Source organism: Sceloporus occidentalis, unplaced genomic scaffold, assembly GCF_023333645.1.
Source record: "Sceloporus occidentalis isolate IW3139 unplaced genomic scaffold, rSceOcc1.0.p SCAF_4, whole genome shotgun sequence".
Taxonomy (NCBI): Eukaryota; Metazoa; Chordata; class Lepidosauria; order Squamata; family Phrynosomatidae; genus Sceloporus; species Sceloporus occidentalis.
Genome location: NW_028316984.1, coordinates 142,837,354 through 142,857,551, shown reverse-complemented (window position 1 = coordinate 142,857,551; position 20,198 = coordinate 142,837,354). Strand labels below are relative to the sequence as shown.

The following is a 20,198-nucleotide window of genomic DNA, read 5'->3' as shown; positions in this document are numbered from 1 at the left end:
AAAATCTGCTAGGATGAAGATTAATTAAGTACAAAGATTAATTCTCAGACAATACTTTGTCCAATTCTACAAGTTGTGTCCTCTTTCATGGAGGATGAGACAAATGTATTTCACATTATTACTATGAAACATAGCATCTGAGCACAATAAGAAATGTTGCACTAATCTTATATCAAATGATACCACGTGAGTGAGGGAATAATGCAGCCATGTTCTACGGTGACGTACTGCAGTACCAAGCTTGTGGGAAGTTGTGGTGTCTTCTTTGTTTCCTTCGTTTTGTGAAGATTAAATTACATGAACGAACAGTATATGTGGCACCATATCAACTAGAATATAGGACACCTATAGCAGAAATGGTGCATGCTACTAACCTCTTTATCTATAGCAGTAGTATATAAATGAGCCTCTCCAAGCTCACAGCCAAGAGTTCTTTGTAGACTATAAATAACATGGTCGTAAGAATGATGCTCATCATTGAAAAGGACACAATAGTACTTGTCTGTCTTCTCCCTGTTGGGAAGGAACCAAGACATCACCAGTGACCAAAGAGAAAACTAAAATAACTTCCAATATAAATATTGGCAACAGACTAAATACAATTCAAAAAAATCGAAGCATGGAAAGATAACCAAACTAGAGGTGTATGATTTATCAATATTTTTTCTCATTTACATTTAAATAGTCTTTGATCCAGATACTTATCTGTTAAATAAAACAGTGGGATTCTCCATGAAAGCTTCCTTGTTTGGTGTGAAGGCATTCACTGAGAGAGGAATATTTTCTACTGCTTGGAACAGTGGAAACAAATAACCAAAGTCTTCCTACTATACTTTCACTCTGTTTAGCCACTTAGTTCTGTCGCACTTACAACACAGGGACATCAATGTGGTTTAAAGATAGAAATAGAATTCTGAGTAATGACCTTGCTGGATGGCCCTTAGCCTTCCTGTTCCATCAAACTGAAGTTTTCTGGGACATTTGGCGAAGGGGGGGGGGGTAATCTCCTGGATGACAAGAGTGTACTAATTAAGCTATGCAGCTTCCAGCTATCATACTTGGCCTTCTTAGAATGGCAAAATGTCAGAGATGATGCTGGGGTGAAGATCACAAAAAGCACACCAACTGGGACTACCCAAGAGCTTCTCTGAACAAATCTTCTACAGGTCCCTGGAGATTAGTGGAGGGTCAAGAGAAATCCATATGTGCAGAAATGCAGACTCAGGTTTACTTTCACAATTTGCCAGTTTTGATTTAACTATGTCAGTAAAGGGTGCTCCTCTGCACTATCCAGAGAAAAACCTTTTGGTAGGTTCTAGTTTCTGGAGAAACTAGTTCTCCTTGAAATCCTTTGTGGAAGGAAACAAATCAAAAGATTAAATGGCCTTGGACAACAGCAGTCAACAATCCAGTGATCTGAAAGGAGATGAGAGGATGTGCCACATGTATCCTGGTGTTCTCTGGGCAAAGGACCTATTCAGAAATCTGAGTGGCAAGAGCCTTTGACGTAAGACAGAAATTTCTCATAAGAAAAGGTGATGATATAGAATCTTCAAGGGAATGGCACTTAGTGTGGAGCACCTGAACTTGTAAGTGGATCCTGAATTATCGGAAGCTGCATCAAAGTTACAGTTGAAGTATTATATAAAATACAGAAGGTAGCTTCTTTACTATTCTAATATGCTTGCTGACTGTTGTCATCTTTCATTTCCTTGCTGCAAAAACTGCTACCTGACAAGGATTGTAATACATACACCTACTCAAAAGTGACTCATGTAAATCTCAGTAGTATTTCCTCCAAGTAATTTAGCATGGAAGAGTCCAAGCAAGGTGAGAGGGAACTGTGCTTGAGGCAGAACAATGGGGTAGTAAAAGAAGCATTGTCTTTAGATCTGGTGGGCAGAAGGGGTTACAGCATGCTTTGTGAAGAGGGAGGGGAAAATACACAGAGCAACATAAGTTGGACTTTATATTGTCACTATTTAGAAACCCTCTTCTCTAATACAAATTATGTGGACTTTTTCTGGAACACATGCAGTAAACAATATTCTTAAAAGCCTTGAGACAATAGGACTGACTTAGAACTACCTCTCCTAGTTCTATAGTAACACAAGTACCACAAAGTTACATGTAACGTACATGCAGAAAATTCCATTCTTGAAAAGCTGCCAGAGAAGCCCAGGTTGCATGTGGGCTGCCTACCACCCGGGCACAAGGCAGTGCAATAAAATCTCAAGCCTGTTTTCCTGTGCAATAATCTCTCTAATTAAAATTAATAGAGTTATTGTCTAGGAGCTCCACAAAATTCAAGAACCTTGGGAGAAAAATCCAACTACGGGATCAAGGATCTGTTTTTCTGAATTTTCTTGATCTAGACATTTTTCACTTTTGTGCTCCCTATCATTTCTTTTTTCAGATGTAAATGTGTTCTCTGCTAATCTGATCCTATTCTTAAATTTAGGATGATGAAGGGAAAACATACTGTTTTACCTCATCCATGATGCTGCATGACATCTGGTAACTACATATGTAGAATTTACTGCAAACTGATATAACCTTACTTCTCCCATGGGCTGTATTACTCTAGAACTGCAGCACTCTTTTATGAAATCATTCCTGAATTTTCCCCTCCCACTTCTGAATAACAATATAAAGTTGGAAATGCTTACCTTTGTGAAGCTGGTAATATATTTCCTCATACTATAGAAGGACACTCATCCTTCCACATTCACTGGGGTTAGGGGTACAGGACCCCCATGAATGTGGAAAAACCACAAATAAGAAAAAACACTGTTTTTACCTGAGAGAGCACCTCCCCAGTAATCTCTAGGACCTCCACTGCAACTCTGCCAGATATTGACCACAGATTTGCTCTGGAGAAACTACAAATACCTAGTGGAGTGTTCTCTCTAGGAATCTCTAGGTTTTTCAGTGCAATTTTGGTTAAAGTTGACCATAGAGTTGCACTAAAGGACCTAGATATACCCAGAGAGAACATATTAATGAAATCTGCAAAAGTCAAAGCCACAAATGTGGAAGGACATGAATATATAGAAATTAATACACATTCTGATCATTGCAAAAATAATTCCTTATTTCCAAGGCAGAACTATTACAGAAAACGACAGAAATAAATTTGACCCACAGGACAACAATGGGAGACAATTCAAATTAGCTGATAACTATGGAGTTATTTTTCAATTAATTTAAAAAATTAAATGTACATATCCTTGCCATTCCAAACTGTACTGCATATAAATCTGCAAACAACTAAATTCTATAGTGTTGTCACCCCACACTTAAGAATTCATTGATGCTTCCCTAGAAAAGTAATGTTAAGACTATTTCAGGTTAATGAAAGTGTGTATTTTCTCAAATTTAATCACATGAATTCATAAAGGGAAAAGGCAAAAAACTTTCCAACACATCACTTCTCATCACTCACCTTGTCATAAGCTCTGGAGGCAGCTCCTTCTCTTCTTCCCAAACAGTCATATCCACAATATATTTTATCACTGAAGGGAAGATTTTTTTTGCTTGTGCTATTAGCTCCTCATTTAGCTGGCATTCCAAGTTCTAAAGAAAGCAATTAAAATATGCTAAATACACATATATTGAAATAAGTACTAATAATGTTATAGACAATTTATCTAGAAAAGGAAATGCCTTGTAGTATTTGTCAGCTGAACAGAAAGACTGTAATACAGTGGTACCCCGGGATACGAATTGACCGCGTTATGAAATTTCCGGGGTACGAAAAAGTTAGATTTAAAAAAACTGTTCCGGGTAACGAAAGATTTTTCGGGTTACGAAAATCATTTCGGCGCGTTTCGGCACGAAATTCAAATCGGAAGCGCGGCTAGCGGCTTTCCAGCGGCTTTCCAGCGCCTTTTCGGGTTGCGAAATGTATCGGGTTACGAACGGCGCCGCGGAACGAATTAAATTCGTAACCCGAGGTAGCACTGTATATATTTCATCTTTAGTCCTACAGAAAGGTGTAAGAATATCCCATGAATGCCCATACCCAAACTAGCTGTGATGGACTTGGATATATGATGTTGAAGACTGCTAGAACAGTTGTCCTGGGGATTTACACTGAGATCTCCTTAGGACAATACATTCTGGTCTTAATGACTGGAATGATTATCACAGTGTTGTCCCAAAATGTCAGACTTGAAATACTCTGGAGGACACACTCTTTACCCATTATTTTCAGCTGAGATGGGGTGATCTGTAGGGCCATTGTCATCACACAATGTATTGGTGGACTTTACTAATTCTTGTTCTCCTCTTCAGTACCAGAAGACCTATTGAATGCAATATCCTCAAAGTGTGGAAAGTCAGCTGTGATTCCACTTGTACCTTACAACAGAAGAACTATTATTTATTAATTCTAGAAGCCATTACCTGAAGGGAACCCTGGACCCAATACTGCTCTTCAAATGTTAACAGGGTGAACAAAATATAACATTGTATGCTAGATGTTACTTGGGCGCGTTACAGACTGCTCCTCTGAGGCGGCCTGTACCCGCCCCTTTCCCCGGGGTATCGGGGCCTCAGCGGCTAGAACGGCAGCTGCTGAGGCCCCGATCCGCTGCTTTCCAGGCTGTGGGGAAGCGGCAAAAGGCCACTTCCCCGCAGCCTGGAAAGGGGTGTCCTTGGGGCTTCAAGCCCCAAGGACACCCCGTGGCGGCAGGGAGGAGGAGAAAGGAACCGCTTGGCCCCTTTCTCCTTTGCGTTGCTGGACGCAGCCGTGTGAAGGCTGTGCCCAGCGGCGCAAACCAGGAAGGAGCTCCGAAACGGAGCTCCTTCCTGCTCCGCGCAAAGGGCACACTAAGCGCCCTGGTGCGGAGCAACGACATCACGTCCGCGCCGCCCCATATAGAGGCGGAGCGGTCGTGACATCGTCATGGCAGCCCCCATGTAGATGGGGCGCCGCCATTTTGTACGGACTCAGTCCGTACTAGGGTTAGGGGTGTGTGGAAGCACCCCACCTTCCTAACCCTAGTACGGACTGACTCCGTACTAAAAGGCCCGTTTGTACCAGGCCTAAGTCAGAATCTTGCTAACAACTGTTAGACAAATACAGATTTAGCTTTAAGGGAGGCATTCCCAGAATCAGTTTTTGGTCTAAAAACTTGAGAGGTTACGTCTGAAATTTTAACTACATTAATGTTTGTATTAAGCACGTCTGGCTGAATGTCTCTAATGTTAGTATAACACTTGGGTAATGTGTTTTGGTTAAAAAGCCACTCTAAGTGTGAAGTCGAAGGCTTTCAGGGCCAGCATCCATGGTTTTTTGTGGGGTTTTTTGGGCTATGTGCCCATGTTCTAGAAGAGTTTCTTCCTGACGTTTCGCCAGCATCTGTGGCTGGCAACTTCAGAGAACACTCTAAGTATTTGTTTGCTAGTGCAAACATACTAGTGAAGATATTCTTTCTGTTTTTAAGCAAGAAGCTGTTACAAATTTCTTGTTCATAACTCCAGACTGACAACTAGTAAATGTTCTGCAACATTTACATTCCTTCTTATTTACAGCTATATTACCTTTTCTTCACTGCCTGATGCTCCAGGTTCATGATTTGTACAAAATGGGCCAGTCTTCCATGCTTCTGTATCCCCACAGTCACAAAATCCTCCTCCAGTTGAAGTGTGCATCTGAAACAATAACCACAAAATACAAAGTCACAACCAACTGTCCTTTTTTAAACATATAACTCTGAAATAAATAAATAATAATAATAATAATAATAATAATAAATTGTTTATTTATTAACTGCTTTTCCCAGATTAAATCTAAAAACCTTAGCTAAAAAACATACAATTGAACATTATTAAAATCCTAAATATCAATACATCAGAGTCAATAGGGGATAAAACATTATTATAAGGAATTGGGAGGGAAGGCTTGTAGGAAGAGGTGAGTTTTTAATGCCTTTTTAAAGGCTTCCACTGTTCCACTAAGGCGGATCTCTTCAGGTAAGGCATTCCAAAGAGAAGGCACTACTGCCGTAAAAGCCCTTTGTTGGGTAGTCGCCAATCTCACCTTAGAGTGATTGAGTAGCAATTTTCCTGTTTCACTTAAACTATAATGTAGTGCAACAGAATGAATCATTGAAATCATTTTGAGATAACAATTTAGATATAAGCAGGTCATAGTAAGCACGAGGGAGATACAGAGAGAGAGAGAGAGAGAGAGAGAGAGAGAGAGATCAAATAAAAGAGCCAGGACCAGAACCCATGGCTCATCTTTCCAGGTACTCTTGGAGCACACTCTTGGAGCTCCTTAGTAGTTTGAAAAAAACGACTTGCCCTCTCGACCATTGCCCATCCTGGCTGGCTGTCCAAGGGGGTGATACAGTCAAGCTGATGCTGAAAAATATAATCAATGCATCCTTCAGGGAGGGTACCCTGCCTTCTTGTCTTAAGGAGGCAGTGGTCAGACTACTCTTTAAAAAGCCCTCCCTGGACCCCCTGAGCAAGGTGATCGAGAGGGCGGTCGCCAATCAACTACAGGCAGTGTTGGATGAACCCGATTATCTGTACCCACTTCAAAATGGCTTCAGGTTAGGATACGCAGTTGAGACAGCCATAGTCGCCTTAATCGATGATCTCTGTCTGGGCATTGACAGGGGAAATGTGGCCCCGTTGGTGCTCTTAGACCTCTCAGCAGTCTTTGATACCATCAACCATGGTATTCTTCTGGAATGCTTGAGAGAGTTAGGTATCAGAGGCACTGTTCTACAGTGGTTCCGGTCCTACCTCTCAGGCAGATTCCAGATGGTGGTGCTGGGAGACAGTTGCTCTTCTAAAAGAGAGCTAAATTTTGGCATCCCCCAGGGCGCCATATTGTCTCCCATGCTGTTTAACATTTACATGAAGCCGCTGGGTGAAATCATCCGTAGACATAGGGCAGGGTGTTATCAGTACGCTGATGACACCCAAATATATTTCTCTATGTCTCAGACTGATGCAGTGACTAAGGATGGCATCTCTCCTCTGAATGCCTGTCTTGGGGCGGTAATGGACTGGATGAGGGAAAACCGACTCAAGCTGAATCCAGGTGTAAGACGGAGGTACTGGTTATAGGAAACCCAAGCCCAGGTATGGAATTATGTCAGCCAGTTCTGGAGGGGGGGTCACACTTTCCCTGAAAGACTCTGTCCGCAGCTTGGGGGTGCTCGTCGACTCGTCGCTTCACCTGACAGCTCAGGTGGATGCGACAGTCAGGAGCACTTGTTATCAGCTTCGGCTGATACGCCAGCTGCGCCCCTTCCTGGAACCAGGAGACCTTGAAACAGTAGTACATGCGCTGGTCACCTCTCGAGTGGACTTCTGTAATGCGCTCTACATGGGGCTACCCTCGTGCCAAGTTCAGAATCTTCAACTTGTACAAAATATGGCAGCCAGGTTAAATACAGGTACTCTTCATAATGATCACATAACACCAGATTTGAAATCCATTCACTGGATTTCACTGCCAATTTCCGGGCAAGGTACAAGGTGTTGGTGATTACCTTTAAAGCCCTACATGACTTGGGTCCAGAATACATAAGGGAACGCCTTCTTCCGTACTGTCCATCCCGCACTCTAAGGTCCTCAGTGAAGAATCTACTTCATCCAAAAAAATCTAGACTAACCTCAGTTACCCAGAGGGCCTTCTCCACCACTGCTCTGAAGCTATGGAATGACCTCCCAGAGGAGATTCGCCACATTTCTACTCTTACAGCCTTTAAGAAGGCTCTTAAGACGGATCTCTTCCAGCAAGCCTTCCCTACCTAGTTCCTCTCCACGTTTACTGTGACTTACGTCACTCTGTCCACCAATTTTTCTCTTAAATTTAATGAGAGGAATTAAATTAAAATTAATTAAAATAAAATTCTTGCCTCAAGAAGATGAACCTCTTTACCTACTGTCATCATCAGACCTGGGAGGGAGTGAAAAAGATAGGCCCAATTCCATCAAGTCTAACTGTGAATTCTCTAACTCACGTCACTCTCTTTTATTTTATTTTATTTTATTGTATTTTATTTATTTATTGTATTTTATTTTATTGTATTCTCTGTATTTTTATTGCTGTAACCCGCCTGGATTCCTTGTGATTGGGCGGGCTATAAATAAATAAATAAATAAATAAATAAATTTATTATTATTATTATTATTATTATTATTATTATATCAGCCAGCAGAAATAGGACTAGACTAGAAATGCATACTAGAAATGGAAAAAAATGGTTTCTTGTAATACAATACAGTAGATTTGAAATCGAGCTCTCATAGCATGAAAGACTAATTTAAGAGGGAAATAATTTTAGAATACCTTTGCCACTCTTTCCTTGAAATGGCTAGAATGCCTTTGCCATGCTTTAGCTGAAGGTTTTTAATGGCTTCAGTTTGTAAACAGGCTAAGGAAAAAAACAACCCTCTTTATTTCAGGTAGCACAGGACATCAATAGCTAAGATTGCAATGTGCATATGTTCTTACTTTGTAACGATGATTTTTGTGAATGCTGTTCTGGAAACAATCCATGCAAAGGACACAAGTTGGATCAATTGCACATTCTCTGCAATAAAGATTTTAAAAAATCACTGCTGCTGTATAAACACTGACTGATTCAAAACACCACAACAGCTCCTACAAGCAAAAATGTAGCTTAGACAGTGTTCATACTTAGTATCACCACTGAGCAAGCGACCATGCTGGTACAGGCTGCTAATTTGCTCCAGCATTGATATTTTCTTTTTCTGAATGAGTTAAAAAAAAACCCAGAAACTGAAAGATCTGTATGCTACCTGAAGATGAAGTAGCACATGACACAAGAGTTCCCATTTCTTGTTCCACCCATTCATGCAAAAGAGAAATGAACAAACAGCTTTAGAATAAATAAACTGCTTCAGAAATGAATAAACGCTAAAGAGCATTACTTGTTCTTCATTCAAAGTAAACTATGATAAGCCAGTAATTCTAACTTCTTGTTATGTGTAAACTTTGATACTGTATTCACTTATAGTCATCCATTCGTAAGTATATCCACTATACATTTATGATTAATATTGGTGGGCCTCAGTATTAGGTTCTGTTGTCTAGAATTTTAAAATGTTAGTAGTTTTTCTGCACTATAGAACAGAATACTATGGTTTATTCTAAACCATGATTCATATATTTAGGAGTGAGCTGCAGTGAGTATTGGGCTCATAACACCCTCCTCTCTGTTTTTCCACACACAAGAAGAGATAAAGCTTCTGCTTTCAGAAAAAAACACAGGCAACTGTAATTTTTTGTAACCAATTAACAATTCAGGATTATAAAATCTGAGCTTGATCCATGACTGGCTCATTTTAACTAACTTTGGTATGAAACAGATGGGCGGAAGGGCAGCTTGAAGCTTCCCCTGCCAAAGGTGGATTTGGGCTGCAACAACCACCTGACACAGCCCCAATCCACCTTGAAGCTGCCTGAAAAAGAAGCAGCAAAAATCCGCTTTTTTTTTGGGTGGCAAAAGCCACCTTTGCCCATCCCTCCCACAGCTCCATGGTGGTTTCAGGATGCTCTGGCGGTGTGCAGCAGGGGGGGGTCTTGTGCCCCTAGTCCCCGTGAATGTCAAGAGTCGACTGTATCTTCAGTTACCAAAAACAAAAAGGTCTCTGAAAGAAGCTTGCTTTGAGGATAGCAAGGAGTTAAGATCAACTTCTGTGCTAGACAAGCTTAGAAATGTTTTTCTATTTTGATGAGTTACTCATAGGATCCTAAAAGGTTTTGTTAGGTAATAGTTTGTCTATTAACATAGGCAAAAAAGAAATTATAGTAGTAGCAGCTGTTGTTGTTATTGGTTGCTCACTTTACTTTAAAATAAAATGACTATTTGAGTGATGTCGGTCCTTTCATGCAAGCGAAACCAACTGACAATTTTTCTCTGTTGGTTCCTTCATAATACAATAAAATTAGACATTGCACTTGATTTGAGTTTTCTTCCAAGCATGCAGGTTGGTTTCATTCACTTGTAGCAACACCAACCTGAATTTAAAAGCATTTAAGGGAGCTGCTTCTCACTGGATTCCCATATATCTAAGATATATAAAATGTGTATGGTGACGGTATCATCCCTGAAGAACTAACAAATGGTGCCCTGCCACTTGTTTTACCTCTGAAGCTTGGAAAGGCAGATATACCCCAGCTTGTGACACTATTTTTATTGGCTATCAACAATAATTAGAAACAATGACATTCAAAACTATTTAAAAACGGGTTTTTTATTATCCTTTTTTTGTCTATACCAATTATTTTTTCCACTAAACCATTATGTGACCATTATCTTAAATGGGGTCTCAAAAATAGCAGACATCTTTTAGAAATATACTCATCCCTCCCGATTTTCGGGGGGGGGGGGAGGGGGGGGGTCCATTCTGGACCACCAGCAAATCAGAAATATTGCAGATATTCAAGCCCCACTGGTTATAATGAGGCTCCTACGCGCACCCACCCCATTTTGCCCCTCCGTACTTGCCATCCGAGAAGGACCAAAACCGCAGATCCCAAGTTCGCAAACGGGGAGGGACGAATGTACAAGCACCATCAAAACTACTTTGAATTGTACATATTTCTGTTGTCATAACACAGAAAAAATGTTACAAGATATGAGTACTATTACATACCTGCAGGAATATGTTGTCTCCCCACCTTTAAACACCTTCCCACAGAGTTGAGGGATGCTACTCTGTCTTAGCTTTTCCAAACAGACATCTGGATCTTCTCCAAACAGATACCATTCCAGTGGGCAAAATATAGTCATCTGAGTTATTTCCTCCTCTTTCTCTGGCAAAGAATTCATTTCATCAGAATATATATCTGGAACACGTTTTGCCAAAAGTTGAAGAAAGGCAGTGTGAAAATCCAACTTCTCATCCCACCACTGCAGGAAAAAGAAATGCATACAACAGACATTAAACAAAAAGGAAACACAAAAACTCCCAGCATCAACATTCTGGATTACAGAAAATGATGGTTTAAATCAATGCTTCTCAATTATTTTCTGTCATGCCCCCCCTAGGAAGAAGAAAACATTTCGTGCCCCCCATGCGACTGTAAATAGTATCATTTGTCTATAAAATTGTTATAAGTACACCTCTGCATAACAGAGCCTCGCCCCCCCCCCCGGGGGGCCCGCCCCACTATTTGAGAAAGGCTGGTTTAAATCCTGTTAATACTGACTAGAGCAGACCCATTAAATCAATGGGATTTACCTGTGCATTGACTCACTATTCAACAATTGATTGAATGGGTCTACTCTAATTGAAACTAACCAACAGAATGCCAGTAGATGTTTCTATACTGGAAGCAAAACAAATTGTGTTTGAGTGTTTACAATTTTGAAACAAAATCCATAAGAATATTCATTGTATCAACGTCTAAAACCAAGTGGCTGCAAATGATAGACCATGCAATGGGCTATGGAAGTACATAAGTATACGTAGCAGCCATCTCACATAAAGAAGCATTTATACAACTATTGCAGTTTTCTATGGTTCAGCTTGAATCAGCACAACAATAAACTTATTGTTTTTTCATGTCAAAGTTCTAAAATAAAGATTCAGAAAATCTATTTTCACTTGGCAAACTGCACTATTCCATCTGCTGCTTCTAATAAACTTTGACAAACAGATTTGTTTCTTTCCATGAACATCAGCTTCTTCAGTTGTCAAGAAAAGACATCCAGGGAACCTGCTCCTCTGGTATCTCTGCACACAGTAATTAACATTTGAATTTCTACAGATCCTCTAAAAATCCAGATACATCACAAGATGCAGACCGAGCCTAACAATCCTCAGGACAACTTTTAATATAATGGTGTACAGTGGGATCTAATTGTTTGGGCATCTCCTGCCACCTATGAAGAAGGCAATGTATTTGCAATTCTGAGATTATGAAGTCTAGAAATTTTAGTCAAAAAAGTGACCCCAAAAACCTGAGTCGACTTATTCATGGGTCAATATATTATTGTACTTTAACTCTTTATTTATTTAAAAAGGAACCATCCCCTGGTGAAAAGCAAGAGAGTAATCTGTCCTGGAAGCACTGACTTCCCCCTATTCTCTCATCAATCCAGCTTTTAATATGAGCACAAACAGTGATGTCTCCTGGAATTTTGTAAGTTCTTTGGCATTGTTTTCCTTTGCTTCATCCTTTACATCCTGTTACACGGCCCTAAATTTTACCCTCGACTTACCCATGAATCATATCAAAATCTGTAATTATGGCTCCAAAGCCTGTCCTTGACTTATGTCAACAGCCTGTTTTGCTTAAGCCAGAACTGAAATACTTTCTCCTTCTGAAAATTCACAGTGTTAACTAAGCTGACTGCTAAACAAACACGGCCTTACACCAGAGGTTAATGATCAGGTTCAGGTGCATACTCCTTAGGTGTAGATCACCTTTGTTCCTTGTCATTTACCTCCATCACCTAGCCTATAATTTAAAGCTTCCTAACTGTACTCCTTAGAATATTGTTCTACAAAATTTCTTTAATCCACTACTGCTTTTTCTACTCCTTTCCTCAACTTCCTCTGTAATGAAAAAAGTCTTATGTACTTTATAGTGCAAAGGACTTTTTGAAAATATAGTTAGCACTCAACAAAATTCCCCCCTTCCAAACCTTGATGACTAAAAATGATACTCTGTATTTACAACACAGGACTCACTTGTGGATTGAAGACTACTCTAAACATAAGGAACACTGTTAAGAGTACATCAAGCTTAACAAAATGTGATAAGTGTTATCCTCTAGCACACATTAGGACCATGACCTAAGAATTAATGGGTGAAGGACAGAAGATACAATTTGCTCTTTGAGTTCATAAGAGCTCTGCTCCCCAACCATCTAAGAGAGCCAGCATGATGTAGTAGTTTGAGTGTTGGACTAGGACTCTGGAAACCAAGGTTCGAATCCCTGCCAGGCTATGGAAACCCATTGGGTAACCTTCGATGAGTCACATTCTCAGCCTCAAGAGGATGGCAACTGCAAACCCCCTCTAAAGAAACTTGCCAAGAAAACCCCATGTCGCCATAAAACCCTTAGGTTCATCATAAGTTTGAAATGACTTGAAAGCACACAACAACAACAACAACAACGCTCACAAAGATGCTTTTAAAATTGACAGCACAGGTAAATGCCTTAAAATTCCTCCTATTCCAGCTCTGCGGGGGAAATCACCTCCTTCTGAGAGAAAGCTCTTTTCAAGCCTACTTGAGAATTATAGTAGACCTTCCACATTAGGAAGGATCAGGAGTGCAGGACCACCATGAAAGTGGAAAACATATTTTCTTTTACATGAGGGAACATTTCTCTAAGAATCTCTATGTCCTCAACACAACTTCTGGTGGACACTGACTACAGACATGTTGGAGGACCTAAAGATTTCTAGAGAGAACATACTGGCTGCCCATCAGTTTCCGAGCTCAGTACAAGGTATTAGTTATCACCTTTAAAGTCCTAAATGGCTTGGGACCAACCTATCTTCAGGACCGTCTCCTTACGTACAATCCGCCCCGCGCAATCAGGTCCTCTGGGACGAATTTACTGCAACCCATAAAAACTAGTTTGTCTGCTACTGTCCAGAGGACTTTTTCGGCAACCACTCCAAGATTATGGAATGGTCTGCCGGAGGAGATCCGTCGTATTACCACCTTAAACAGCTTTTAAAAAGCTGTTAAGACGGATCTCTTCCGGCAGGTCCTTCCTGAATAGATGCCCAACCACCAAAGGAATATCTAACTGACTGACCCTGATTTCTGCTGCAATCCACTGTTTGTGTTGTTATTTATCATTTTAAGTTATAGTTTTAAATTGCTAATTGTTTAATTGCATTTTAAGTGGGTGGGAGTAGGAGATATGGAATGTATATTTTAATGCTGTTGCGTTGCGCAGAGGGGCGGTATAAAAATAAATTTTATTATTATTATTATTATTATTATTATTATTAATGAAATCCATTAATAATCAAATCCGTAAAAGTCAAAGTCTCACATGTGGAGGACCGACTGTAGTCTGTTTCCCAAATGCAGTCTTTTACATTCACTCTATGAGGCTGGGTAGGAATATCGGACTAAATTCTTTTGAGATGTAGTGCTGGAGAAGAGTGCTGAGGATATTGTGGACAGCAAAAAGAACAAACAAATGGGCCCTAGAACAGATCAAGCCTGAAACTTCCCTGGGGGCAAAAACAACTAAACTGAGGCTGTTGTACTCCAGGCACATCATGAGAAGGCATGAATCATTAGAAAAGACAATGATGCTAGGAAAGGTGGCGGGAAATAGAAAGAGAGGAAGGCCACATGCTATACGGCTAGTCTCGAGTTATGGAGGCCATGGGTATGAATCTGCAAGAGCTTAGAAGAATAGTGGAGGACAGGGGGTCTTGGAGATGTCCCATCACAGGGTTGCCATGAGTCAAGATTGACAAGTCGGTGGCTAACAGTAACAAATGAACATTTATATTTAACAGCACAGCTTCACTGGAAATCAAAACCGATTCCTCCTTGTCATTATGCTTTGCTGGGTGTTTAAAGCTAGCTGTGACCATATGCACACAGTGTTTGTTGCCCGCTCTGCAAGGTCTCCGCACCCATCTGACAGAGACAAGACGCAGGCATTAACCATTTGCACAACTGCAAACAAACAAGGTGCCTCAGGAACCAGCTAACACTAAGCACCTCAGACCAAATGCATCTGAGGAAGTGGGCTCAAGTCTTCAAAAGCTCATGCCAGCAACTTCTCTTTCAGTTAGTCTCAATGGAGCCGCAAGGTCCCTTGGCATACTGACTTCCCAGACTAACACAGCTGCATCCTCACTGCAGAAGTAATCCAGAGAAACTGTCCAGTTTGATACCACTTTAACATCTTAATACTGCTTTAATCCAGTTTAATAATAATAATAAAATTTATTTATATCCCGCCCCTGTACGAAACAGTAAAATTATACATTCCCAAGGCCATCCATTTCCACCCCCTTAAAACACAATTAAACAATATTAGAGTTAAAATATACTTAAAAGAAGCAAACAGTACGATTAAAAACATAGAAAGTACATTAAAAAGGAACCAAATGATTACAGTATTAAAGCAGATAGTTATTAAAAGAATAAAACACACTTTAAAAAGATATATATATATATATATATATATATATGAAGAAATAATAATAACAATACTTTTTATTTATATCCCGCCTCTTCCTGTAGGGTCGAGGCGGCTTACAACCACAATAAAATACAATACAATAATACAACAATAAACTCCAACACACGAATAAAAGTCCAGTACACCTCTAGTGAATCCATACAGTATGGCAATGCTTTGGGATGGAGCAACATCCCAGCCTGTGTCCTTCTAACAATTCCTTATAGATACAAAACCCAGTGTGATTCCATGGCTCAGTGCTATGAAGCTATGGAATCCTGGGAATTGTAGTTTGTTGTGGCACCAGAGCTCTCAGGCAGGGAAGGCTAAACGTCTCCCCGAACTCCAATTTCCCTCACCCGGGCCACTTCTGAGGGCTTCGCGGGGGCCGCCCCAGCGCCGTCACCTCCGTCCGCCATCTTAGCCAGGCTGACCCTCTCCGACCGGAAGTCAGAGGAAGAGGGGAGTCTGGCTTATTACTCCTTCCCCCCCCCTTTTTTTAAATTGGCCCTGCTGCGTCGGACCCCTGGCCCAAGGTGGTGGCACTGAGCATGCGCAGGCCGCTGACGCATGCGCAGAGGGTGCTTGGGGGAACGTTCGTTGAGGGCCTGATGGGAGAATATCGCGGAGACTGGCTAAAGGGAGGGAGCTGCGCGCGCATAGCGGCGCTTCCCCTCTTTAATAAGGAGCCTTTCCATGAGCGCCTTTCGAGGCCGTTGCTCCGCGCATGCGCACACGCTAACGAGTAAACCCCTGTGGTGTTTTGAGGGCGTTATAATAAACCCAGTAGAATGAGGGACGCTGTGGCGATTTGAATTCGCCCAAAACACACTGCAGAAGTAATCCAGTTCGAGGCCCGCTTTAACTGCCCTGGCTCAGTGCTAGGGAATTATAGGATGTGTAGTTTTGTGAGGCGTTAGCCTTCTCAGTCAGAGAGAGAGCGCTCTGGTGCCCCAGCAGCACTGAGCCAGGGCAGTTTAAAGCGGTCTCCAACTGGATTATTTCTGCAGTGTGTTTTGGACCTCGTCAAGTTCAGCGACCAGTTCACTGTGGCTGCATCCGCAATGCAGAAGTAAATCCTGTTTAAACTGCCATGGCTCAGTGCTATGAAATTCTGGGAATTGTGGCACCAGAGCTCTCTGACAGAGAAGGCTAAATGTCTCACAAAACTATGTTTCCCAGGATCCCATAGCATTGAGCCAAGGGAGTTAAAGTGATGTCAAATCGGACTTCTATTATTTCTAGTCGTGGGAGACAACATGTTGAATCTTGCTTTAAGGCAGAAATAATCCAGTTTGATACCCTTTTAACTGCTTGGTTGAATGCTATGGAATTCTGGGAATTGTAGTTTCGGGAGACGTTTAGCCTTCTCTGTCAGAGAGCTCTGGTGCCACAACAGACTACGGTTCCCAGCATTCCCTAGCATTGATCCATGGCAGTTAAAGGGATGTCAAATTGGATTATTTCTGCAGTGTGGATGCAGCATTACTAGACTGTCTTGTCTAAACTGACCCAAGCTGTGTTGGACATACAGTGCTACCTCGGGTTACGAATTTAATTCGTTCCGCGGCGCCGTTCGTAACCCGATACATTTCGCAACCCGAAAAGGCGCTGGAAAGCCGCTAGCCGCGCTTCACATTTGAATTTCGCGCCGAAATGAATTTCGTAACCCGAAAAATCTTTCGTAACCCGGAACAGTTTTTTCCAATGTAACTTTTTCGTACCCCGGAAATTTCGTAACGCGGTCAATTCGTATCCCGGGGTACCACTGTATAAGCAAGTACAGTAATATTCAAAACTCACAAAGCAAACAATACCTTTATTAGGCCAGTCGAAATGCACAAAATACATACTTTCAAAGTATGATTATATTTATTTACTTCATTTATATGCCATCCTGCTCCAAAGATGAGACCCAAGGTGGCTTCCAAAAATTGTAAATTTAAAATGTTTACATTTTAAAAATAATTAAAAACCCTCAGATTAAACACCATACAAATTATTTTAAAACTATATGGGGGGAGGGGGGACTATGAAAGCTTAAAACTAATAAAACTTTTCTTGCTTAACCTTTGTAACTGCTATTATAGTAACGTATAACAAAACATTTGCACCCCAAAATAATGCAGAGCATGGACAGTGTGCTAACATATGAAAAGGCTTGGCCTGTTTTCTTCACCCCTCCAGCTGCCCTGGGCTTCTCTCTGGGCATTTCCCCTAGCAGATTAAATGTCTTCCCTCACCCCAATTCTAATTAAAAACAAAACAATATTTTAAGATTGAGACTCAGCGTGGTGGCATAGTGGCTTGAGTGTTCAACTATGGCTCTGGAGGCCAGGGTTCGAATTACAGCTCGACCATGGAAACCCACTGGGTGACACTCTCAGCCTCAGAGGATGGCAAAGGCAAACCCCCTCTGAAGAAACATGCTAAGAAAACCCTGTGATAGAGTCGGAAACGACTTGAAGGCACACAATAAGAAGACAACTTATGGCTTTTCTCTGGGCATTTCCCCTCCTAGCACATTAAATATTTTAAATGTCTAGCAAAACTATTGATCACCATAAAGGAAATAGGTGTGCCACAATATTTGACTGTCCTGATGCATAAGCTATACTCAAGAGAAGAGTCCACTGCCTGGATATAATATGGAGAAACAGACTTGGTTCCAGTTGGGAAAAGGCTTAGGCAAGGCTATATTTTTTTATCACCCTAAATATATCCTATGGAAAAATAGATTAAACTGTTGAGGAATGAAAGTCAATTTAACAGCAATTAAGAGATGTCACAAACAGAATGTCAGGTTATATGTGTTAATCTGCATATGTATAATAAAAGGTTGTGTTGCCAACCAAATAAGATGATCAAATGTGCTGCATTTCTGCTCCTGCACCTCCCTTTCCCACCCAGGCAGACATCTCCCCGCTTGGGGTTATACTCCATGTATTTGGCAAAGAAATCTGTAAATTACAAAAGTTATGCCAAATAATACTACTTAGTATTTATGGTGCCCTTACACTTTTTGTAACCTTTACAAAGAAAGAACTGAGTGATTAATACTGCCTTTCTCCGGTGCTGCAACACACATCACCTATTAAGGTTTGGATATAGATTTTACTTTCTTACTAAAAATTTAGAATCCGCCCCCCCCCCCATTAAACTGTAAATTTGTTGTTTATAGGGCATTGCTCCCACTGCCACATCTGCAATGATTGTAATATAATCTAGGTGGGCTTCTTAGTGGAGACATTGGCCTGTTACAGACTGCCAAAATAAAGCTGCTTCGGGTCTGTTTGGAGGTATGCTGTTTAAATGATGCATGCATCCTAAGAATCCGGAAGCTGCACCAAAGCTGCACTCCAGTGCTTAGGAATGGAGTGTGGCTTTGGCGTGACCTCCGGACTCTTAGGACCCATGCATCATTTAAATAGCATATCTCCAAAGAGACCCGAAGCAGCTTTATTTTGGCAGTCTGTAACAAGCCATTATCTTTCACCACTGGCTGATAGAAATTGCAGTCCAACATCTGTAAAGCCAGAAGACCCTGGCACTTGAACTAGGTCTTCTCATATGAAAATTGAACAATAATTGGTCCACACATTTAGAAATGCAAAAGGATGGGAGTCATGGGGTAATGAGAGGGGAACATGATTTCACTGAAAAATAATGTAACAGCTCTTCATGTCTTGACTTTTTTCCATTGTAAGAAATAGCATTTACTTTATACTTCAAAACATGATTGGGAATTAATTTGCTGGATCTCTATGGCTTTAAGTGTGTTTTTACATAATTAAAAACTAAAAATACCAACGACATACAAGATACTGATTTGTTTAAGTAATGGTCATACATGAGCTTTTGCAATGCATTTCCAAGTTCTAACTGTACAAGTGGATCTTGTGAATTCTATAAGCGAGTTTTGTCCAACCTCATGCCTTCTACGTTTTGGAGTACAACTGCCTGCGTTCCCAACCATTGCCTGTTCTAGCTGGGAGGGTGAAAGAAGTTTTATTCAAATATCTAAAAGGTCCCAGGTTGGGGACATGATTTCAGGTTGAAAATCCCTTATTCGAATTACTTGGGAGCAGAAGTGTTTTGGATTTTGAAATATCTGCATATTCATAATGAGATATCTTGGAGCCCAGGACTAGACACAAAGATCATTTATGTTTCATATACACCTTGTGCACAAAGCCTAAAGGTAATTCTACACAATCTTTTAAATAATTTTGTGCATGAATCAAAGCTTGTGTACACTGAACCATCAGAAAGCAAAGATGTCACTATCTCAGCTGCCTGTGGAAAAAAAATGTATTTTGGAGGATTCTGGATTTCAGATTTTTGGATAAGGGATACTCAATCTGTACAGGAAATGCAGAGTTGCCACTGAAAGATGCAGTTCCATCTCAACCTCTCCCCTTCTAATGTACCTTACAACTTCCCTTATGTCTGAATTACCTTGTTCTGATGGTCTGTTAGCTTTTCCAGCAGTAGACGATGATGTAGGGTGGAGAAATGTAATGTAATGAAACCAGGAACCAAGGTAATGTGTTGTTCATATTGGCATATTTGCCTTCAAGTTGCCTGCTTCAAGATGCCAGGCTGAGTCCACCCGGAGCCCCTGGCTGGTACTGAACTCACAACCTTGTGGTCTGTGATTGAGGGGCTGCACTACAGGCATGTAACCACTGCACCACTAGGGCTCCATACTATTATCAATTTGATAACAGTTAATTAAACATGCCTAAAGTTGACATCACAACTAGTGGCTTGTGTACAAAAATTATTCAAATAATTTGTTTTTTTTAAATTTGTTTTATTTATATACCGCTATTCCAAAGATCATAGCGGTGAACAGCAAGTAAGCTAATTAGCAAATACTTTCAAAATGACTGTATTAGAATTGAACTATAGGTCCCAAGGCAAACATGGGGGAACCAAGGCAAGGATTTCCTGTTTCATACTGAGGCCCGTTACAGACGGGCACCCTAGGATGGACTCAGTCTGTGCTAGGGTTAGAAAGGG

General features: G+C 40.8%; 1 protein-coding gene across 6 annotated transcripts in view; it reads right to left on the bottom strand.

Moving 5' to 3' along the window:
- UBR1 (ubiquitin protein ligase E3 component n-recognin 1) overlaps positions 1 to 15,713 on the bottom strand; it is a 130,869-nt gene extending 115,156 nt beyond the window's left edge. For 4 of the 6 annotated variants that reach the window (XR_016280967.1, XR_016280968.1, XM_089521859.1 and 1 more), the window contains exons 1-6: positions 15,533 to 15,713; positions 10,654 to 10,910; positions 8,486 to 8,564; positions 5,548 to 5,658; positions 3,446 to 3,576; positions 375 to 513 (exon numbers count right to left, since the gene is read on the bottom strand). Coding sequence is in view for 4 of the 6 variants with exons in the window: in XM_089521859.1 (XP_089377985.1) it covers positions 375 to 513; positions 3,446 to 3,576; positions 5,548 to 5,658; positions 8,486 to 8,564; positions 10,654 to 10,910; positions 15,533 to 15,592 (777 nt within the window). In the remaining 2 variants the exon portion in view is untranslated. Of the gene's footprint in view, positions 1 to 374; positions 514 to 3,445; positions 3,577 to 5,547; positions 5,659 to 8,320; positions 8,391 to 8,485; positions 8,565 to 10,653; positions 10,911 to 15,532 lie in introns of those variants that run through there. The other 2 variants (XM_089521861.1, XM_089521862.1) reach the window with 2 other exon arrangements.
- Between the last annotated feature and the right edge of the window lie 4,485 nt (positions 15,714 to 20,198).